The 24,660-nt window shown below is 45.9% G+C and overlaps 1 protein-coding gene across 1 annotated transcript; it reads left to right on the top strand.

Moving 5' to 3' along the window:
* Nucleotides 1–1,100: 1,100 nt before the first annotated feature.
* On the top strand, nucleotides 1,101–23,352 carry apba2b (amyloid beta (A4) precursor protein-binding, family A, member 2b). The gene is made up of 12 exons (XM_038999248.1): nucleotides 1,101–2,390; nucleotides 4,190–4,270; nucleotides 6,840–6,879; nucleotides 9,164–9,309; nucleotides 12,774–12,809; nucleotides 14,158–14,244; nucleotides 18,676–18,861; nucleotides 20,378–20,557; nucleotides 20,922–21,134; nucleotides 21,305–21,424; nucleotides 22,869–23,009; nucleotides 23,281–23,352. Exons 1-12 carry the CDS (start codon nucleotides 1,101–1,103, stop codon nucleotides 23,350–23,352), a joined length of 2,592 nt encoding a protein of 863 aa, XP_038855176.1.
* The last annotated feature ends 1,308 nt before the right edge of the window (nucleotides 23,353–24,660 follow it).

A 24,660-nucleotide genomic window follows, 5' to 3' on the forward strand; every position in this document is an offset into this window, starting at 1 on the left:
CCCATCTATCTCTGAACACCATCCAGTTGTGATTTCTATTTGCCATATATTTTTCAACTGTGCTGTGGTGTTTCACAAAAGCTTTTAAACTTTCTATTCTCAAAATGTCTAAAGATTGTAAATTAAAGATAAACATTTTTGCTAAGAGTATTATATTGTTGATTGATTGACTATGACTTTTCAGATCACTCAGCAGTGCTATCTGCAGAGTTAGCTCCAGGTAAATGTTGTAATTCTTCAGCCATTCCTGAACCTGCGACCAAAAACAAGCTACATATGGACAGTACCAAAAGAAATGATCTAATGATTCTGAGTCTCTTTGCAGCAAAATTTGCAGAGCTGGGATGGATGTATCCCCCATTTATATAATATTCTATTGATTGCAAGAATTTTGTATAATCATTTAAATTGAAAAAAATCTACGTTTTGAATCCGGCGTCGTTTTGTGTATCAGTTCAAGATCCATGTGCCATGGAATCGGAACATCAAAGATCACTTCCCAACTATTTTGCAATCTATATGGCACAGCTGTCAATTTTTGGTCCTTAAAAGAACCTGGTATACTTTTTTTTAATTCATAACAATTTTCTTTTAACCAAGTTTGGTCTTTAATGCAATGCCGACAGACAAGTTCCTTACTTTCTCCCCCTTCCACTTGCCTCTTCCATTTTTGCGGTAATATATACTGAATAATGAGTTGGTTGTAAACTTTGGGTAGAGCAGTTGTTCAAAAACCTTTATTGGTTCCCTCACTACGTCTTTTTGTTTTGAATGTGATGATGAAAAACGAAACATCCACCGTGCCTTTCCTTCCTTCCTGTCAGTCATAGTGCATCTGTAATTGGCCCTAACAGGTTTTCACAGTCGGACAACAGAGTGGTTAACTCTCTCACGGTGTCTATTAGGCTCACTCACTGGGGGGCATAACACTTACGAAACGTTTCATCTTTGTAGCCTTCCTGCACTGTATTTCATTGAAATGTTGTTTGTGATGATTGCACTGTAGCAGTATAGCTCTAATGGTGTGGTTCTGTCTTTCTGCGTTCTGTAGGACTGAGGACCATTTGAGATGCATGGCCTGTAAGCAGCCAGCGCCAGCGATGGCTCATAGGAAGAGGCCAGGGACTAGCGGCTCCAGCTGCAGCATGGTGGAGCTCCCCGTCCGGCCTCCCTGCCCCGCCGCCTACCCCCCAGAGCAGCACGGCCAGGAGCATGAGGAGGGGCCGGGAGAGGAGGAGGAGGAGGAGGTCCACTACTGCCGCCAGCAGGGCCTGGAACCAGAGCTGACGGACAGCCGGCCGGACACACCTACTACACCGGAGCCGGAACACGAGCATGAACACAGCCATGACCACGATGACCCAGACTGCCACGGCCATGATGACCACAGTCACAGCGACGACCATGCAGAGTGCCATGGCCATGACCGCGAGCATGCAGACTGTCACGATCACGGTCAAAGTCACGACGTTGTAGGCTGTCATGACCACGGCCACGTCCACAGTCACATCAATGACCACGACCATGCAGGCTGTCACGGCCACCGTCACGACCACGCTGACAGCTTGGACGGAGACTCCAGCTCTGACTATGTGAACAACACCTCAGAGGAGGAGGACTATGATGAAGGTCTGCCGGAGGAGGACGAGGGCATCACCTACTACATCCGCTACTGCCCTGAGGATGACAGCTACCTGGAGGGCAGCATTGACTGCAACGAGGCCGAGGCTGACTACACCGCCAGCACCGTGCAGCATGTCCGGGCTGAGCCTCCGGGCGACACAGACGAGTGCCAGGAAGCGGTGGAGGAGTGGGTGGAGGTGGGGGAGGTGCGCTGTGAGGTGGTGGAGCAGGACCCAGATGAACAGATCTACGACGTCCTGGACCGCCACCCCCACCCCGCCGCCGTCCTGCACGAGTCCCCCCCACCCACAGAGGAAGAGGAGGAGGTGAGAGCTGGGGTTGCTTACGCTGGGGACTACTATGGCCCAGAGGAGGACAATGGGAACTCCGTGGTTCACGAATCGCGGTCTCCATACCGTGGCCGTAAAGTGGTAGTGGAGGGGGAGACGGGGGAGGAGGCGGAGGAGGACATTGACCAGATAGTGGCAGAGATCAAGATGAGTATGAGCATGGGTAGTCTGAGCAGCGGTGGCACTGACCAGAGCCCTGACGAGCTGGTGCAAGACAGTGTACCCAGTGATTACCACCCTCCTGAGGCCCACGCCAAGCCTGAGCCTGCCCCCTACACCCCAACCCCACACCGCCACGACAGCAGACCCAAGTCCCTCAACCTCCCTTCCACACGGCACAACAACCCTGAGCTCCAGAGGGGCTTCAAGGTTCGCTCCCGCACCCCGGAGGAGCGACAGCAGTGGGCTCAAGAACAGGTGAGAGGGAGAGGCCATTTTGATGGGTATTTTCTATACACACTCATTGAATCTCCTCTATTGAAATGATGTGAATGAAAAGTCAGACGTACAGTTTAGGTGATGTGTTGAGAAGGTTGTCAGAATAGAAATCCAACGTTAATCTCTTGTCCAAATTTTACAGGGAGATCAAGGACCGAGTGATCAAACTGATTTTCAGACTTTGTTTTTTCAATTCAAAGATTCTGATGCCTCTAACACTAATCTCCCGGATAAACATGACTAGATTTTGTGGCATTTACCAAAGTATCCATTTTAGAAGGTCTATAACCAACCCTTAAACCATGCTTCTCCTTCTTTACACTTTACCGGAGGGGGGATGGTCCAATGCCGTCAGGGAGAGATCTGTATAGACTAACGTTATACATTTAAGGTCAAATCGTGGGGCTGCTTATATTTGTCCTGTTTCACACATGCACAAGTGTGTAACCTGTACAGTGTGTGGTGAAATGGAAATGCATGTCCCACTCCCCCTCGAGGCACCCTCGTAGAGTGGGGTCACGACATGTGTTTAACACAGCTGGAGACACAAGATGTACTGCCAGGTTATGTTCAGATTCTCGTGCAGAGCTATGCCATTGGAACTGATTAAAACAAGATTTGCGATAGGGGGATATTTATTATGTGTGAGGTGGTTGACAGGCAGGTTATTGCATTTTAGCTATAGTGCAGCTAGTGAGGCCGTTCCCCCTGCTGGAGACCCATCCCCCAGCCACAGCCAGACACCTTGAGCTCCCCTCTCCATCTCCCACGCCCACTGCCCTCATTCAGATCCAGCCGCGCGCGCGCGCACACACACACACGCCTCTTCCTGTCCTCCACCAAGCCCCTCTCTGTGTTCTACCATGCTCGCCCCCAGCCCAGCCAGATGGTGAGGTGTGGGGAGAGCCTGTGTGTGTGCCCTGCAGTATGGGATGGCAGCATGCTGATACACACCTGCTCCACCGTGGTGTGCATGTGTGTATGCTTGTGGTTGTGTGTGTTCTTTTTACTGTGTTGTTGGAGAGAAATGGGACAGGCCACATAACTGGATTATATTGTAAGCAAGCACATATTGTGCAAGAACAGTCACTGACGACAACAAATAAAACATCTACTGCCCAGGTTAAATTCGGTGACTGTTTGTGATTTTACGCAGCAGTTGTAAATGTTTTGCTAAATGCTTTCAGCGTTCAGGTACTGTGATTAAGGCTCACTGAAGTGTTTGAAAACATCAGATTCAGGCTTGATACTTCCTCCTTCCTCAGGGCAGAGATTTGTTTTATCCTGTCAAACAAATGGATAGGATTCTTAATTAATTACTGTGTGCTCAAGCTGTTGTGTAGATGTTGAATACTAATCAGGACTTTGTGCGGTGCTGTCACTGTAAAAAGAAGGATTGTTGAGTTATGTAAATATGAAATGAGAGCAATTTCATCATCTTGTCATGCTTTGCGAAGTAAATGTGAACTGTCCTGACTATAGCGGTATTCAAGTCAACATGTTGTCGTGTGTGTGTAATTCACAGAAACACGTGTTACTGAACTCAATTCATGTCTAGTAATAGCATGACCTTATTCCCCCCCCCCCCCTATTACAACTACTCTCTTTTCTCCGACCCATAGAGAAATGTATCGGACTGTATTACTAATGTTTGTTGGCTGTAGCTCCCTAAGGAACCGGTCCTTTTTCCCCTTCATTTCTACTGTCTGCTTGGAAATGTGTTATTAACTGTCTGTTGCCCGCTGGTCCCTATTTAACCTCTGGTTTAACCTCCACAGATGACCAACGGTGCGGAGCATCCCAGGAAACAGCAGCGTTCTGACCTCAACGTGCCGCTGGAGAACAACAATGTCCCGGAGGTAAACTGTCTCTGTCTGCAGTACAAACTTATTGCGACAGATGATATCATGTGGAATACATAACAGTATTATTACTGTCCTGTGCTTGTCCTTCAGAGCCGGTGTGAAGGGATTTTCTTCAGATTATTATCATACAGATTATTTATCATCAAATCAATCTTTATTTATACTTCAGATTTCAGACATGGAAGGCAACACAATGTGCTTTACAGGAAGAAATAAATAAATAATAACAATAAAAAATGAAAGCTGTATCCCAGAGGTTATCTAGCTAACATTGAACCTGGTTGGTTAGCTCCCAGCAGATTCATGCAGGGTATTAACGACATGATTTGGCACTATGTTCATTGTTGTTTAACTAGCTAACATTAGCTGGCTGGCTCGTTAGCTAACGTGATGTGTGTGATCTTACACGTTGTTTACTTAGCTAGCTTAATTGTTTACCTAGCTAGCTAGCTACATTTCTTAAGCTAAAGTGTACAACACCCGTTGAATATGGCCGGTGTCAGTAAACGTCGGCAAAAAAGCAGAATAAAATTGTTGCCAGCAGAGCTGGTTAGGCTGTTTTCATGTTATCCAGAGGTAAACTAATCATTGGCCAGAGCGTCAAGTGTGCGCTCTGAACGCTCCGAGGGGGAAACGAGATGGGTGGGGCTAATGCTTAAGAGCGATGTTGAACGATGTTGAATGGGTGTAGACAAAGAAGAGCTCTTCACCAGATACCAAAACTTTCAAAGGCCATTTTCTCAAAAGTGAGTTTACAAGTTTATCAACTTTCACAGCAGAATTACTTCCCCATTGTTCCTGAAATGCAGTGTATGATATACCATTTTGTAGCTCTGAGTCTCTACTTTTATCCAATGTAAAAAAACACAATTTCAAATTTTGCTATGTAAGACCGAATACAGGTGGTGTGTCACATATTTACTACACAACAAACATAAGATATATATTTTTAATTATACAAACTGAACAACTAAAAAGCACCCTAAGGAAAAGCAAAGCTAAAAATGTGTTTTAAAATCTCTTTAAAATAAGTCCACAGTTTCGGCCCCCTTCAGGTTCTCTGTCAGGCTGGGGGCATAATAACTAAAGGCTGCCTCTCCATGCCTCTTGGTCTTAGGCTTTGAGATCGTTAAAAGGCCAGTGCCAGAGGATTTATGAGAATCAATTAACTGTGTTTATGAATGAATGAAGTCCCTGTCTCCAGGTAACACACTGTGGTTGTCCAGTTTTCTTAAGGAAATCACCACTGTTATTATTGTGGACATTTCTCACAGGGACATTCTATACAATGGTGCTATCCTCATCCCTCACTTCCATTGCTCTGAAAGGAAGGGAATTGGCTGTGCCCTTTTTTTGACTCTGCAGTCAAGCCACTGGTTGGGAGCAGCAAGCTGTGTGTTTACATCAGGGAAAACCACTCAACCTTGACCTGACTGTTCAAATGACGCTCTGAGACAAAGCCCTTTCTGCTCTGCGCAACCTCCATAGGAACCCTCTCCTCTGCCCAAACCAGTCTTATCATCCTAACATGGTTTTGTCTGGCCAGGCTTTCATTCACACACCACCACTAAGCCTGGAGAGCACAGCCGAACTGCAGAGCAAGGCACATCTTCACTTTAAAGGTCATCTAGTATGATACAGTAGGATTTAAGTATTGGCAAAGCAACAGCTGGGTATATATTTGTGGGAGGCCACTATAGCATACATGTACCAATATATATACTAGGAAGTTGTTTCCCTTTAAGTTATTAAGTGGTTTGATAATGCTCCTGGGCCTTCCTAACAGACTGTAATGAACAGCCACACATATATCAGCCTGGACCCTCCATTTGAGTGGCATGACTTTTAAGTGAGGGCCATTACTCAGAGTGCTTTTAATGTGTGGCTCTCTCATGCAGAGCTCTGTAGAAGTATTGATATACAGTAGTGTTTTACATCTGAAGAGTTAGGCATGTCATGACCCGGCATGTTAACATGGACCACTGTTTACAATCAGGTCGATGCCATAAAGTTGTGCTTCCTTTTGATCTGTACTATACACTCTTAGGAAAAAAAGGGTTCCAAAAGGGTTGTTTGGCTGTCCCCATAGGAGAATCCTTTTTCGTTCCTGGTAGAACCAATTTTGGTTCCAGGTAGGACAATTTTTAGTTCCATATAGAACTCTCTATGGAAAGGGTTCTACATGGAACCAAAAAGGGTTCTTCAAAGGGTTCTCCTATGGGGATAGCTGAAGAACCCTTTCAGGTTCTAGATAGCACATTGTTTTCTAAGAGTGTAGCACACTTCTATGTATTCAGTTTTTGCATCGCTTCTTACATTTTCTTCCTCTGTTGATGAATAGGGTTTGTATCAATTTCATTGGCTACTTTGAACTGATGTTCAAAAATGTTTCGTCTTCTTTGACAGAATGAAGCTTTTGGAGTTTGTTGGTCTGTTGTTTGTTGTGGAAGCCAAAGGCCTTGCAGAGAGGCGATTTTCCTTTCAGTTTCATGAAATGACATCATGCATATTTCATTCCGCTTTACTAATTCAGAGAGTTCAATCAAGACTTTCTGTTTTTCAGGAAACAAAGAAGGCTGCATCGTTCCCCAGCTTTGTTGATGGTAAGGCACCTCTACGTCTGTTTATCTCGAGGATGAAATCAAAAGACAAAAATGAATCAAATTCACAACATCAAAAACAGATATTCCCTGTAAGAGGCTTATATCGCTTTGGGTGCAGGGATCTGCTCATTTCAAGGATACTAGATTTGTCTCTCTAATTCAAGCGCCTTAATAACCACTCAAAATCTAGTTGCAAAATGACAGATCATGGAGTATTAAGGAGAGAAAATAATGAGCTTGCAGCTGTTGCATGAGATCAACATGTTGAGAGAGAGAGATCAACGAGTCTGCATTTGAAAATGAAGACAAACAAGAAAGTAAATACAAATGATAATATACATTTTTCACTATCTTTATTTGGACAATTTACCTGAGAGCCATCATGTCAGACGTGTCAGTGAGTTAGTCGTCAATGTGGGAGGGCTCTATCTAAGCAGGCCAGGCCCAGGCCTTTGAGTACGTTTGGTTCGAGAAGTTTTCAAGGTATTCTTCGCCAAGCCCCTCTCACCACTGGGCAGCGAAAGGCAGGGCCTAATCTTCCTGGAGGCTGAGCTGTTTCTTTCTTTCACTTTCTCTGATATCATGACAGTGCATTGTATCCCTCAGTGGTTGTCACAGTCTACATCTACGTATCACACGGGCACATGAATCCCCTGGTGCTTCTCTCAGCTCCCTGCCCACCTGTGGCCATTTACAACACTGCTCAAGCCTCGGCCGGGATTGTTTCTCAGCATAATACCCAACAGCTACAGAATTGAAGTGTTTTATTTATTCAAATTGTACGTACAGAAGGCTGCCTATACTCATACACTACTGTTCAAAAGTTTGGGGTCACTTAGAAATGTCCTTGTTTTTGAAAGAAAAGCACATTTTTTGTCCATTAAAATAACATCAAATTGATTAGAAATACAGTGTAGACATTGTTAATGTTGTAAATGACTTGTAGCTTTAAACAACTGATTTTTTTTAATGGAATATCTATATAGACGTACAGAGGCTCATTATCAGCAACCATCACTCCTGTGTTCCAATGGCACGTTGTGTTAGCTAATCCAAGTTTATCATTTTAAAATGCTAATTGATCATTAGAAAACCCTTTTGTAATTATGTTAGCACAGCTGGAAAATGTTGTGCTGATTTAAAGAAGCAATAAATGGGCGCCGGTGCACAACTGAGCAAGACGGCTCACAAGTCCTCAACTGGCAGCTTCATTAAATAGTACCCGCAAAACACCAGTCTCAACGTCAACAGTGAAGAGGCGACTCCGGGAGGCTGGCCTTCTAGGCATAGTTCCTCTGTCCAGTGTCTGTGTTATTTTGCCCATCTTAATCTTTTCTTTTTATTATCCAGTCTGAGATATGGCTTTTTCTTTGCAACTCTGCCTAGAAGGTCAGCATCCCGGAGTCGCCTCTTCACTGTTGACGTTGAGACTGGTGTTTTGCGGGTACTATTTAATGAAGCTGCCATTTGAGGACTTGTGAGGCGTCTGTTTCTCAAACTAGACACGCCAATGTACTTGTCCTCTTGCTCAGTTGTGCACCGGGGCCTCCCACTTCTCTTTCTATTCTGGCTAGAGCCAGTTTGTGCTGTTCTGTGAAGGGAGTTGTTCACAGCGTTGTACGAGATCTTCAGTTTCTTGGCAATGTCTCGCATGGAATAGCTTTAATTTCTCAGAACAAGAATAGACTGACGGGTTTCAGAAGAAAGGTCTTTGTTTCTAGCAATTTTGAGCCTGTAATCAAACCCACAAATGCTGATGCTCCAGATACTCAACTAGTCTAAAGAAGGCCAGTTTTATTGCTTCTATAATCAGAACAACAGTTTTCAGCTGTGCGAACATAATTGCAAAAGGGTTTTCTAATGATCAATTAGCCTTTTTAAAATTATAAACTTGGATTAGCTAACACAACGTGCCATTGGAACACAGGAGTGATGGTTGCTGATAATGGGCCTCTGTACGCCTATGTAGATATTCCATTAAAAATCTGCCGTTTTCAGCTACAATAGTCATTTACAACATTGACAATGTCTACACTGTATTTCTGATCAATTTGATGTTATTTTAATGGACAAAAAATGTGCTTTTCTTTCAAAAACAAGGACATTTCTAAGTGACCCCAAACTTTTGAACGGTAGTGTACGTATATGACCTTTCAACTCAGAGCTTAACTAGAACAACACAGAGATTTCTTTGTTTTTCAAAAGAAATATGATCTAATAGCGTTTATCTTCTCCTGCTCCTTTGTTTCTCTGTCCATCCATTCTCCCTGTCCCTCTCTGTCAGTTCCGGGGCCCTGTGAGCCAGAAGATCTTATTGATGGCATCATCTTTGCTGCTAACTACCTGGGCTCCACCCAGCTGCTCTCTGAGAGGAACCCGTCCAAGAACATCCGCATGATGCAGGCCCAGGAGGCTGTCAGCCGGGTCAAGGTACTGACAGACAGCAGACAGGCTTTCCATCTCACACACACACACACACACACACACACACTTGCACAAACACACACGCACACATAGACACATGCGCGCACACACACACACACACACACACACACACACTTGCACAAACACACACGCACACATAGACACATGCGCGCACACACACACACACACACACACACACACTGCACCACCCGTTTCAAATCCCGCAAACAGCTTCCCTTCCTTCCTTTTCATATGGATGTTGTTTTGATCTGGTATATTTTCACTGTGACTCTAGGAACCGTTTTGAAAGATTCAGAGTGAAGGGTGTCTGATGTGTTTGTTTACACCCCAGGAGACAGTGTCCAATCTAGTAGGATTATTGCTACTGTACTGTAGGACACACTGGTACTGTGTAATCATGTTCCTCCCCAGTGGGTTAGTTTACAGTCCTTTTAGCTCTGTTTACAACCCACTGCTTGATTTTTATACTGTCAGGATTTAATGATGCGCTATAGAGGAAACAGCCTTTAAGATATTCATCAATATGATTGAATCTTTGTAGTTCTAGTATATCTTGAATAAACTTTATATTCATGTTTCAGGCATATATAAAAACTGATGGAGACATCAAAGCTTGTACAGAGTATTGACATAACCTCTGGAAACCTTTTTAATTAGCACTCTAAATGGAACCTCTTGCTGTAGATAGTCTGCAATCTGGCAGAGAGAAATGCAGTTTTATAAATGGACTTCAAATGTGAGTGCAAGGTGCTGGTCTTTTTAATTCAAGTGAGGTCCAGATTGGCCTATTAAATCCACATGGACGTCAACGCTGTTTATCTCCCCAGTCAGAGCAGTTTGAGATTTGGACAGAATTAGCAGTCCATTAGTGCTCCAGTTGGGTCAGATTGGGGTAAAACATGTGTCACATGGTGTTGGTAATGGATTGCTGGCTCACAGAGGTTATGTTTCCCTTTCCATTTCCGTCCCCTTTTCTACATTTATTGTCTGCTATGAATACTGATGGGGAGCAGCCAGAGAGAATGGCCATATTCAAAACAGACTCCGCCACTGTGCATTCCAATCACTTCACTACTGGTTGGCTCTCAACTAGCTGTGGAGTTATGATTGCTTTTGGCAGTCTAGCTTTTGAAAGGCCATTTATGCAAGGGCCGTTTTCCCTCAGTCTGATAACAGTATGATCACAACCATAGTATTTGCACAGTATGCATTCCTATGCAGTGAAATGTATATGTTTTTGAATGAGTTCATGTGTGCTGACAATGTATTGTTGAGACCATTGTTGAGAGACTATACATGACTTTAGGAGCTGTACCTATTGGATCAAAGAAAATACAACCCAAGATGATACACCAAATGTTCAAATAACTGTCCAAGCACAATACATTTCCTCTCCCTCTCATGAAAACATGTGCTGGGCTGTATAATGAATATTCTAGAACCTAACTCACAGTGGCACTTGGCTGGGATCTACTTTTAGGAACATCCACCTGTGGCAAGGCCTGCCAGTCACTGCAGAGCAGAGATGGGAGTATATGTTAGCTCAGTGGGTCAGATTGGCCCACAGCTCAGTGTGACAGTGGCACACTCTCCTGTCCAGCAGCAGTCTGCTTCATGTGACCCTTCCATCTGGCAGCTTTTGTAGGGACATTTGAGTCTTGAAGGCCCCTGCCTCCCTTCCACTGCTGCTGGGATCTGGCTCCATCCATCCCAGTGAAAAGAAATCCTATCTTTTTTTCCTATTCATTATTTTTATGTTGGCTGTTCAGCTGTGGAGGAGGCCATCGGGAAGCATGCCACTTGTTCTCTGCCCTCATCTGAGGAGGAACTACAGATGATGTGTCTCTCCACAGATGAATTGGCCATATGTCACTCTGGACGCAGGGGATTGGGCTCTTTTATGTGTTGGTAGCTACCATTTCTTCACACACCAACCCCTGAGCACTGGGACTGGGCAGGGTGCTCTGTGCTGTCTGCCTCCCTCGGTACCATTTTATAGTTCTCAGATCTTAGCCACACCAACAACAACCCACACACAGATTAATTACACTGCTGTCCACAATATTTAGTCCGAAGCTACAGAGAACAAAGTAAGCCAGACACACACACACACAAAATCGTTGTCGTATGTTTTATTTATACAGATCTTTTTTGGCATGCTCCCATCATGTTGATGTAATATTTATGAAGCTTCATCGCCCACTCCTTTTTCTGCCTGCCTTGATTTGATGCAGTAGATGTAGCTGGAAGACTCAGATTAGAAGGTGTACATGTGTTACAAACAACCCAGGATCATCACCCCGAAGGCCGTTCTCTGCTCTGCTTCCCATACAAACACAAATAAACGTAATAGTTGCAGCATGCAAACATCCAACTTGCTCGACCCGACTGAGAGGCGAGATCATGCCCTCTGCTCTGTGTCTCAGCAAATGGTGAAGCGGTAGAGAGAGTGCTGACCCTTCCTCTGCTCCTGACTGGCTGGCTTGCAGAGAGCTGTGGTACCAACTCTCTCAGGCAGCCATAGTAACGGAGTCAATCTGACTGATGATGGATGGGACTGGAACAGATGAACCAGTTTCAGCTCAGGGCTCACAAACACAAACATGTGTCTGGACTTCACCACACCCTCCTTCTGGTCCTGTGCAGTTGACATACAGCGTTAAGGTCTTTTTATGGGGTTCAGTGTTGGGAAAGGGGGATACCTAGTCTGTTGCACAGGAGGTGTGAGATAAACTGAATCTTAACTGAATTAACAGAATCTGAATGAACTGAATCTGAATCTTAACTGAATCTGAATCAACTGAAATAACTGAATCGGTGTTTGTCAGTGTTTTCTGGTCAGCCACCCTACAGTAGGTTTCTCAATATGTTGTTTTTAGACCATTTGAAAACCAGTCAGTCAACAACTGTCCGTTTTGACACCCCATTTCTCTGGGGGGATGGTGACTGACGTCAATACAGGACTAAATCATTGTGTTGCCTTAAATTACATGTCAAGTCATCTCAATATGCTGGGCTCTGCTGTAATTCTTCACCATTTTCTGAAAGAATGTGTTGTGGACAGGAAAGGTATGCCGAGGATGTCTTGCCTTGACTTCACATTTGAACCTGAAGCCCTTTGATAGAGTATTTGCATATGCTACACTCAAGTTCCTTTTTTACTTTGATATTAAGGTGTGATATCAACTCATTTTTGCATGTCTTTATGATTTGCTGTATTCAAAAGAAAAATAGCAATTATGATCCTTTTAATTGCCGTTTTAATTTGTTTCTGCAGAACACAGCTGTGCCATCGCTCTTCTCCCTTTTCAGAGCAATGATACACCTGCTGTTTGGTTGAGTTATTGTCTCTTACTTTCTTTTACTTTCTTTACTTCCTGCCCTCTGTTTTTGCCGCTCCTCCCGTCCCGTGTCTGACGACCCTGTTCTGTCCCAACGTCTCGTCCCAGAGGGTTCAGAAGGCTGCCAAAATCAAGAAAAAGGCGGTGTGTAAAAACAATCTGATCTGATAAGAACAGAGAGAGGGGCCACCTTGACTCCACCCTCACCCTCCGGCTCCCTGTTCCATCTGTGTGTTCTGTCTGTCTGTCTGTCTGTCTCACCCTGACACGCTCTGAGCCGTGGAGTGTGAGGAGGTGACTAGAGTTATGATGAGAATCTCCATAATCCCGCTCCATCTGATTACCCGGCATGCATCACTGATAAGCTGGACTGTGTGAACTCTGGGAACGACCCTGCAGCTTGTGCTCTGAAAATCAGAGCCAGCAAACATGAAATCCATTGATGATGCAAAGAAATATTCTAGCCTACACAGAATTACTACAAATTTTAATTAATACTATTAGACATATCATCAGATAAATTGCTTCATTATATATTGCATATTTAAAAAATAAAAAAAAAATAAAAAAAACATGTATTCTGCTGCTCATTATACACACATCAGTACTTAGTTAATTAACCTAAATCAAATGTGATTGAATTAACACGCAGTGCGTGGTGATTAGCGTGAATGCAAACCACATGCCTGGGACTGGTATTCACACACATCCGGCAGCTTGTAATGGCTTAGCTGCCATGTTGCGCCTGCTCTCATCTGTGCCGACTCTCAACACACCAACATCATGTCGGACCTATTGATGTAAAGCCCCAGAGCCAACCGGGTCACTCTGTGACTATATTGAGCAGCCCTCACTGCTGCTGCCTCAAATCCCTTCCACTCTGCTCTGATGTGGATGCTGGCTCTGTCTGTCACAGAGATGGCTGTTTTTAATTCCACATGTATTCCATGCAGTCATGCATGCGCAGTCACATGACCATTTATCATGAAAATGAATATTATTAGTCACTTAGCCTAGTCCCCATTTGTATAGATATAGTAGCCTTCAGAGACCCATTTTGTGTGGAACAATGTGAGCATGACCACCACTCAATAAACAACAACAACATCCTATGGCAATGCTACTAACCAATCCTTTAGTAGATGTCAATGTGTTACAATGTGTTATAATTCAGATTATGAGATGGAATATGAATGTACATTTTATGGCTGTTCTCTATGGGTGTAGCCATAGTCCAGCACTGACTGAACACCTACTGTAAGCTTGCCAGGAGTTCGCCGGGGGCCCAACCTATAACATCATTACATGATTTATGAAATAGCTTTAAAACTGCTCTCAACCGGAGATTAAAGAGGGCAGCCTGTTAACCGTGGGCACTTGGTGAGCTCTCCTCAGTCCCCGGCCAGGGTGCTTACAGAACGGGCACCCGGGCCGCTCTCTCCTGCCTCAGGGGGGACTCTGACACACCTGTCTCTCTTTTGTCTCCGTCCAGAGCCCAGAGGGGGATGCGCAGACACTGACAGAGGTGGACCTCTTCATCTCCACCCTGAGGATCAAAGTGCTCAACGCAGACACACAGGTGAGTAGAGGTCCTGACTCCAGCCCTGACAGGACCAATCAGATGCAGTGGGGTCATAGCCACGCAACTCCTCTCAGTGTCACAATCGTCTATGGGTGAGAGAGAGGACCAAGGCGCAGCGTGTGCAAAATACATTCTCTTTTATTTAGAGAAGGGAAAAAACACGGAAACGAACACTGAATACAAACTAAACAAAACAACAAACGACCGTGAAGCTAACGACGTAAGTGCATAGACAAGCAACAAACGTTCAACATAGACAATTACCCACAAAACCCCACAAAACCCCAATGCCTATGACTGCCTTAAATATGGCTCTCAACTAGAGACAATGAACCACAGCTGCCTCTAATTGAGAACCAATCTAGGCAGCCATAGACATACACACACCTAGACAAGACACTGACCCATATACCATACAAAACCCCTAGACAATACAAAAACACATACATTCCCCATGTCACACCCTGACCTAACTAAAATAATAAAGAAAACAAAGAATACTAAGGCCAGGGCGTGACAGTACCCCCCCCCCAAAGGTGCGGACTCCGGCCGCACAACCTAACATTGAAGGGGAGGGTCCGGGGTGGGCCTTATTATGGCGGCGGCTCGGGTGCGGGACGTGGCCCCCACTCCACCATTGTCAATACCCGCTTTGGTGGCGCCTCTGGAGCGGCGACCCTTGTAGCAAGTCCCGGACTGAAGACCATCCCAGAGGGCGCCACCGGACTGAGGGGTAGCTCCGGACTGAGGGGTAGCTCCGGACTGAGGGGTAGCTCCGGACTGAGGGACGGCAGCTCCGGACTGAGGGACGGCAGCTCCGGACTGAGGGACGGCAGCTCCGGACTGAGGGACGGCAGCTCATGGCTGGCTGACGGATCTGGCCGCTCATGGCTGGCTGACGGATCTGGCCGCTCATGGCTGGCTGACGGATCTGGCCGCTCATGGCTGGCTGACGGATCTGGCCGCTCATGGCTGGCTGACGGATCTGGCCGCTCATGGCTGGCTGACGGATCTGGCCGCTCATGGCTGGCTGACGGATCTGGCAGCTCCGGACTGAGGGACGGCAGCTCCGGACTGAGGGACTGCAGCTCATGGCTGGCTGACGGATCTGGCTGCTCATGGCTGGCTGACGGATCTGGCTGCTCATGGCTGGCTGACGGATCTGGCTCCTCATGGCTGCCTGACGGATCTGGCTGCTCATGGCTGGCTGACGGATCTGGCTGCTCATGGCTGGCTGACGGATCTGGCTGCTCATGGCTGGCTGACGGATCTGGCTGCTCAGGACAGACGGGCTGACGGATCTGGCTGCTCAGGACAGACGGGCAGCTCTGACGGTGCTTGGCAGACGGGCAGCTCAGACGGTGCTTGGCAGACGGGCAGCTCAGACGGTGCTTGGCAGACGGGCAGCTCAGACGGTGCTTGGCAGACGGGCAGCTCAGACGGTGTTTGGCAGACGGGCAGCTCAGACGGTGCTTGGCAGACGGGCAGCTCTGACGGTGCTTGGCAGACGGGCAGCTCTGACGGTGCTTGGCAGACGGGCAGCTCTGACGGTGCTTGGCAGACGGGCAGCTCTGGCCGGCTGAGGCACACTGTATGCCTGGTGCGTGGTGCCGGAACTGGAGGTACCGGGCTAAGGACACGCACCTTCAGGCTAGTGCGGGGAGAAGGAACAGGGCATACTGGACCCTGGAGACGCACATTAGGCCTAGTGCGTGGTGCCGGCACTGGTGGTACCGGGCTGGGGACACGCATCTCAGGGCTAGTGCGGGGAGCAGCAACAGGACGCACAGGACTCTGGGGACACACAGGAGGCTTGGTGCGTGGTGTAGGCACTGGTGGTAATGGGCTGGAGACACGCACCATAGGGCTAGTGCGTGGAGGAGGAACAGGGCTCTGGAGACGCACAGGAAGCCTGGTGCGTGGTGTAGGCACTGGTGGTACTGGGCTGGGGCGGGGAGGTGGCGCCGGAAATACCGGACCATGCAGGCGTACTGGCTCCCTTGAGCACTGAGCCTGCCCAACCTTACCTGGTTGTATGCTCCCCGTCGCCCGACCAGTGCGGGGAGGTGGAATAACCCGCACCGGGCTATGTAGGCGAACCGGGGACACCATGCGTAAGGCTGGTGCCATGTAAGCCGGCCCGAGGAGACGCACTGGTGGCCAGATGCGTTGGGCCGGCTTCATGACATCCGGCTCAATACTCAATCTAGCCCGGCCGATACGAGGAGCTGGTATGTACCGCACCGGGCTATGCACACGTACAGGAGACACCATGCGCTCTACTGCGTAACACGGTGTCTGCCCGTACTCTCGCTCTCCACGGTAAGTACAGGAAGTAGGCGCAGGTCTCCTACCTGACTTCGCCACACTCCCTTTTAGCCCCCCCCCCCCCCCCCCCCAATACATTTTTTGGGCTGACTCACAGGCTTCCTACCGCGTCTTCGTGCTGCCTCCATTCGCCGGTATCCCTCCTCGCACTGCGCCAGAGAATCCCAGGCAGGCTCCGGCACTCGCCCTGGGTCGATCGCCCACCTGTCGATCTCCTCCCACGTAGTGTAGCCCATATCCTGCTCCCTTTGCCATAAATCCTGTGTGTATTGCTCCTGTTGCCGCTTGACACGCCGCTTGGTCCGATTCTGGTGGGTAATTCTGTCTGGCGGACGTCTATGGGTGAGAGAGAGGACCAAGGCGCAGCGTGTGCAAAATACATTCTCTTTTATTTAGAGAAGGGAAAAAACGAACACTGAATACAAACTAAACAAAACAACAAACGACCGTGAAGCTAACGACGTAAGTGCATAGACAAGCAACAAACGTTCAACATAGACAATTACCCACAAAACCCCAATGCCTATGACTGCCTTAAATATGGCTCTCAACTAGAGACAATGAACCACAGCTCCCTCTAATTGAGAACCAATCTAGGCAGCCATAGACATACAAACACCTAGACAAGACATTGACCCATATACCATACAAAACCCCTAGACAATACAAAAACACATACATTCCCCATGTCACACCCTGACCTAACTAAAATAATAAAGAAAACAAAGAATACTAAGGCCAGGGCGTGACACTCAGTGACCTTTGTGACGGATATTGGATGATCATTCATTTATTTAATATTTTTTTCATCTGATCTCCCTCTGAGCGAGGATACAGATAAATAAACGTTAAAGGCAGAAAGCATCTATGGACAACTGTCAATAAAGTGGGACGTAGCAGGAAGATGAAAGCTAGTTTTAAACACTTTGTATCCCAACCCGTTTGATTCCCAACCCAATCCATCTGCAATAGTTCTTAGTCAGAAATCATCTCGACTCCAAGGCCAAATTATTTAGGACACACACACACACACACACACACACGTAGCTTTGAACAGTAAAGCAGTTATAAATGAGGTACGGTGTAGCACTTTACTCTTGATGTCATGCCTTAATGTCTTATGGGAACATAATGGGGAACAAGGTTGTCCAATGTGAGAGGGTCAGCCGCAGTGTTAAATGACGTCTCTGGTGTACTTACTAGAGTGCCAGCTGACTGACTGTGAACAGAATGTGTGTCCCTGTCGTTGAGTTGCAGTCCGACTGAACAGAACAGCAGTGTGTGGGCTGGCTGCCTGGCACAGCCTACTGTAATGTGCTGCAATGCAGTGTCTCTCCACTCCACTCCCTGCCTGGAACAAGGCTACCTGCTTCCCACAACCATCACGATGGGAGAAGTCCGGTTTTATGGGGCTCTGTTGGTTAGTTGGTGAGAGGTTGAAATCAGAACTGCAACACAATGGCACTTTCATGTGATTTGTCTTATTTACTATACCAATTCTACCATTTCCTAGATGGAATAATGTCATATTTCATACACACTAAGAACATTTGTGCCGCGAATAAAAATGTCTGTGCCTCGGTTCAGCCCCTGCTGTCTGTGTGTACCAGAGGGGATGAGAACATTGGAGAACCTCAGGTTGATTAGAGGTGTGATTCCCACGCCTCGGCCTGCTGAGGGGACATGCATGGAGTTCTGCCACTCTGCTGAGGCTGCTCGCCATGAGAAAGGTGAAAGGCGGTGGGCGCGGCATGCACAGACAAATTGGATCATTAATTCTGCTGACGGACTAATGATATTTGGCTGAAGAGCGTGCAGGTCGGAGCTGAGCGTTCCCGCTCCTCCCTCGCTACCAGACGCTCGTGTGAAGATAAACACCTTGTCATACTTCGCCTGAGGCTTACAAAACACACAATGTGTTTCTTTTACTCTAAGCGTCAACTGTAATACAGTAAATATTTTAGTATTTTTATACTGTGTATTAGTACACCTGTTACAGTGTGTTCGGTCGTCATGATACCCTGTTTGTTGTTCACATGTATGCGTCTACAAGGGAAGGTACTAGTTGTTCATCGTTTGTTGCTGTGGTGGCGTACACAGGAAACGATGATGGACAACGCCCTGCGCACCATCTCCTACATAGCTGACATTGGGAACATCGTGGTGCTGATGGCGAGGCGCCGCATGCCGCGCACAGCCTCCCAGGACTGCATCGAGACCACACCTGGAGCCCCAGAGGCCAAGAAACAGTACCGGATGATATGCCACGTCTTTGAGTCTGAGGACGTAAGTGAATGTGTGTAAATGTCTGTGATCTGCACCTTGAGGCTAATATCAAATGGTGCAATGGATCAGGACCAGGTGACAGGTTATGCACAGGACATGTTTCTAAATGTAGAGGTAATGGGTTGTGACTGATTCAGAGATTAGTCACAACAACACATTATGAATGACATGCTCACCAGGAACACCCTCTGACCTGTTTAAAATAAGAATTTGTTCTTAACTGACTTGCCTAGTTAAATAAAGGTTAAATAACATAAAAAAAGAAAAGATGATCCACCTCTGATAGGCCAGTCTCTCTGCCTGTCTCCTCCCCTTGCCAGCGAGCGTCTGCCCCTGCATTGCCGTTGTCCCTCTTAGTCGCCATTTCTCTATGTCTAATTAGCTGGTGTGATATAAAGGACAGTCAGTCTGAATGTTAACACATGAGTCATTCATCCTCAGCTCAGAAGGGACAATTATATATTTCAATTATGCCTCTCCCAACAGTGTCTTATTACTGTCTACCTATTGCATGGTAGGCCTGATCCTTGATCTACCGGTCTGGAAAAGGTCAACGACTGGCTTTACTGTCCTCATTCGTTATGGGCAGGATTTACTGAGTTGCACCATGGGTTAGGGGTAGGCGATTCCTACAACTCAAATAGCAGGTTGTTTATATTGCCATTTCAATCACTGGTTAACTGCCCCCCTGTCCCTCGGCCAGTGTAGATACGTTGCCAATGTGTGATATGCTGTCTGTCACAGTAATACTGCCAATTTTCACCCACACCACAGTCCAGGATGTGCTTCGTGTGTCTATCAAAGCCCAGCATGCGGTTGGATGTCAGTTTGTTAACAGGGCAACCACAGCTTGCTGCCTTCCTTTGAAAACATATTATTCCCTAAAACTGCCTGAGGGAAGGTAGGAGGTAAATATCGGGAATTATAGGGAAACTGGGATAGAACCACCTCTAATATCATATGATATGCAATTAGATTACTCTCCTTTTATTCTCCTCTTTAGATCAGCTTTTTTACAATCAATACCTTTGCCATTTTATACGAAAAATTAAGCAATCATTGCACCAAGGCTACAGGCTTCATGATGCTTACTACTCTAGCTTTTCAAACATGTTGTGGTCCATTTCTATGGTTTTAATAAATTATGCCAGGACAGAAGCTAGTTGTCAGTAATGAAGAAATGGCAAATAGGTTTTGACATTTAAATTCAATGTTTATTGGACCTCATATAGTACTTGGCAACAGTGAAGCAACTCCATGTTGCTTCACTGCATTGATTCATACCACATAAATGAATATTGATCTGTATCCCCCAGTTGCTCTGTGATGTGATTCTCCCCATTGCTGTCACTATGACAGTGTATTGTCAGTGTTTTGCTTCTCTGACAAATGCATAGCTGGTTTTATTATATAGAAATATAATTACTAGGAGGGGAATAAGCCTCTCAGACCACATCAATTTGACTATAACACTCATCGGTAAATTCTGTTTTGTATCCTCTCATTGGCTCTCCAGGCCCAGCTCATAGCCCAGTCGATTGGGCAGTCGTTTAGCGTGGCTTACCAGGAGTTCCTGAGGGCCAACGGCATCAACCCAGAGGACCTGAGTCAGAAGGAGTACAGTGACATCATCAACACGCAGGAGATGTACAACGATGACCTCATCCACTTCTCAAACTCTGAGAACTGCAAAGAGGTTTGACTCTCATTTAACTGTATGAGGTAACTGTATCCTGGTGCCTCAGATGCACTGTACAATCCACTTTTCTGAGGACTTTTGGATGCTCAGTCAGTGACCTCTTACTTAGGATGAAAGAGTCTCTGATGACCGGTGAGGCAGTCTAGTTCTGTGGAAGTACTGCACATGGACTGAGCCAATTACCAGAGAAGCTGACAGTGGTCTTATACCCATCTGGCCCTCCTTCTTCCGCACATTGTTTCTGTTCTTCCCACTACACCATTATATTTCTCCCTGATTTATTTTTCTCCTGCCCACAATCGCTTTGACTAGGGGCACTCATCACTCTCTCTATCTCTCTTGCTATTGGCTGGCTCCACAGCTGCAGCTGGAGAAGCATAAGGGAGAGATCCTGGGCGTGGTCATAGTGGAGTCTGGCTGGGGCTCCATCCTGCCCACGGTCATCCTGGCCAACATGATGAACGGTGGGCCGGCCGCCCGCTCCGGGAAGCTCAGCATCGGAGACCAGATCATGTCCATCAACAACACCAGCCTGGTGGGGCTACCGCTCGCCACCTGTCAGGGAATCATCAAGGTGCAGGGACAGAGTTCTAGGAAAAGTCATTAGTGGTTATTATGGTGACATTACATTCGTTGTGTAACACTACATGAATTCTGTAATTTGATCAAATAATCCACTGACTAAACCCAGTGGAGGTTGCAGGACGCCCTCTGCTCTGTCTGACCGCTGTGTTTGTCCATCAGGGCCTGAAGAACCAGGTGCAGGTGAAGCTGAACATTGTGAGCTGTCCCCCTGTCACCACCGTGCTCATCAAGAGACCAGACCTCAAGTACCAGCTGGGCTTCAGCGTTCAGAATGGGATTGTAAGTACGATCAGATCAGGCACCACCGCTTAGCCCTGTGTGCAATGTCAAACCATGAACACAGTACAGTAGTGTTTTCATTCAAGTCATCACTCAACGGCAAAAGGCCTTGACCACTCTTCTTCTGTCTGTTTTTGGGATACTGTGTTCTCATGTGTAGGTTGAATAACACAGGCTGAGATAACAATCTGTGACTGGTTGAAAAATGTTTTTGATGAGATTCTGGACTATTGTCAGAGCTGCTAGGAGTACTGGGTGGAGGAGTCAAGCGCAGAGAGCAGGGTTTCAAGAAAGTGGATTTATTTTCCAATAGACAGGGAAAACGATCATGCCCTAAACACACGGGCGCATGAAAAGACGAGTCCAAAAACACCGGACTAAACTGTCCCGAGAAAATAATAAAATCCACATCACAATCCAACACCAAATAACAGAATACAAGCCCGCACAAAAGCCAGCGGGCTACCTGCCCTTAAATAGCCTACCCACAAAACTAAACTCAAAACAGGTGCACCCAATCAGCCCAAACTAACAGAAACAAAAAAGAAAAGAATCGATGGCAGCTAGTAGGCCGGTGACGACGACCGCCGAGCGCCGCCCGAACAGGAAGAGCCACCATCCTCGGCGGGATTTGTGACAACTATATCAATGTCTTTGTCCAATGAAACTTCAGTTCCCTCAGGAGGATTTCAGATGACGTTAACTGAATAGGAGAAGACAGCCCCGTAAATTATGAAAACCTTTTTTTGTTTTCTCCTCTCAGCTGGTACAGTCTAAAGAAACCAATTCTGAGGAAAATAATACTGTGTCAAACGATATGACAAGCTGTTGGCCTGTAGGTCTGTGCGTATGTGATTGCATCATGAGCGTTACAAGCTTTGATGAAAAAAAACATGCTGCGCCCGCACACACACGTATTTTAGTGTGTTCCTCATACCACTTTATTCAAGTCTCTGCTGTATTCAAGTTATCCTCTGTGGCACATTGCTTCTATGACACAAATTGTCAACTCCTTAGAGCAATATTTATATAGCCTGACAATATCCCTTTAAAATCCTATTTAAAAAAAATAAATCCAGATGTAATTGCGGTTTAATCTCTTGTGGCTATCGTTGCACTGAGGCTGAAGCTAGGAGCTTTCTTGCCTTAGGTTATCAGCTCGGTGTCAACTGCCATTTTCCTTGCTCCTGCATACAGATGAACCTTACAATGTCATTCACAGAGCTCAAATCTCCCCCTGGCCTCTCCCTATCAGGATCACACGACCAAATCCATGAACTATCCTTGACATTTTAGCAATACAACTGTTCCAGAAGATTTAATGGAACAATGTTGCATCATTGCTTTATTCCCCTTTAGAATTGCCCCTGTCTTGTTGCCCCTGGGGATGAGTGACTGCCATGAAGGATAATATTCACCTTCTGTTTGTCATCTTCACCCACAGATCTGCAGCCTGATGCGTGGCGGTATTGCTGAGCGGGGGGGTGTCCGGGTTGGCCACCGCATTATTGAGATCAATGGCCAAAGCGTGGTGGCTACAGCGCATGAGAAGATTGTCCAAGCCCTCTCAAACTCTGTGGGCGAGGTGAGGTTCACTTCAGATAGAATTCATAAAGGAGCTCAGAGGACACCACATTCAAATAGTATGAGAATTTACAAAACTAGATTACTGGCCAAGGCAGGTACCTCTTTGAAAGAGGAAGGAGCATAATATGCATTCATCAATGCAATCATTAGGCTGTAAGCGTGTGCCTCTAAGCTTGATTATTTTCAATAAAGATATTGACAGATAAAACAACAAGCGATAGATGCAAGTGCCTAGCTAAATGTTCGTTTTCTGTCTTTTCCTAAACCAGATTCACATGAAGACAATGCCAGCGGCAATGTTCAGACTCTTAACAGGACAGGAGACTCCTATGTATATATAAACCAAGGACAGATGCCATTTTCCTCCACAGAGGAGCTGTAAGCAGCGGTTGTTTACAGTCCAGTTGGAGAGCTCTGGGTGGGCAAGACTAGCAGACTAATGAGTGTCTGAGGATGGCTAGTGAGCCAGAGTGATTTTCTTTCTTACTGTTGTGTCGCTGACCTATAATTATTTTCCTCCATCTTTTCTGAGCTAACATTCATTCAATTGACACTCCCGATATTTTGCTGATGTTAATACTAAAGAGGGTCATCTGGGCAGAAGGTGTTTACGTTATTTATTTGTGTTGTTTGTGTTTTTTGGACGCCTCACAATGTATATTTTTATATTCATATCAATGTCATATTGTACCTGCGTATTGTTTCATTTAGTTCTCTTTGTTGTATTTAATTTTCATGTAAATACATATTTTGCTAATGTGTCGGAAGTAATGGGGAAGGGGCATGGTTGCTTTGTAAATATTTATTGACTTTTCCTGCTGGTTTGATATCAGGGAAGAGAGCCCTTGACCGCTAAAGGACGATTGAAATTGTGCTGTCAATATAGTTTAGATGGACAATAAAAGGGAATTTGGGAGTGACTTGGGTAATATAATTTTGTTTATATACAGTACCAGTCAAAAGTTTGGACACACCTACTCATTCAAGGGTTTTTCTTTATTTTTACTATTTTCTACATTGTAGAATAACAGTGAAGAAAGACATCAAAACTATGAAATAACACATGGAATCATGTAGTAACCAAAAAAGTGTTAAACAAATCAAAATACATTTTATATTTGAGATTCTTCAAAGTATCCACCCTTTGCCTTGATGACAGCTTTGCACACTCTTGGCATTATCTCAACCAGCTTCACCTGGAATGCTTTTCCAACAGTCTTGAAGGAGTTCCCATATATGCTGAGCACTTGTTGCCTGCTTTTCCTTTACTCTGCGGTCCAACTCATCCCAAACCCATCTCAATTGGGTTGAGGTCGGGTAATTGTGGAGGCCAGGTCATCTAATGCAGCACTCCATCACTCTCCTTCTTGGTCAAATAGCCCTTACACAGCCTGAAGGTGTGTTGGGTCATTATCCTGTTGAAAAACAAATGATAGTCCCATTAAGCGCAAACCAGATGAGATGGTGTATTGCTGCAGAACACTGTGGTAGCCATGCTGGTTAAGTGTGCCTTGAATTCTAAATAAATCACAGTGTTACAAGCAAAGCACCCCCACACCATCACACCACCTCCTCCTTGCTTCACAATGGGAGCCACACATGCGGAGATCATCCATTCACCTACTCTGTGTCTCACAAAGACACAGCGA

Source organism: Salvelinus namaycush, chromosome 1 (assembly GCF_016432855.1).
Source record: "Salvelinus namaycush isolate Seneca chromosome 1, SaNama_1.0, whole genome shotgun sequence".
Lineage (NCBI taxonomy): Eukaryota > Metazoa > Chordata > Actinopteri > Salmoniformes > Salmonidae > Salvelinus > Salvelinus namaycush.

Bases quoted from the DNA above. Each gene is read 5' to 3' on its own strand.
- apba2b (XM_038999248.1), top strand. From the start codon at position 1,101: ATGGCTCATAGGAAGAGGCCAGGGACTAGCGGCTCCAGCTGCAGCATG. The intron at 2,391-4,189 runs GTGAGAGGGAGA...TAACCTCCACAG, and splicing joins AGCAGTGGGCTCAAGAACAG to ATGACCAACGGTGCGGAGCA. The intron at 23,010-23,280 runs GTGAGGTTCACT...TTCCTAAACCAG, and splicing joins TCTCAAACTCTGTGGGCGAG to ATTCACATGAAGACAATGCC.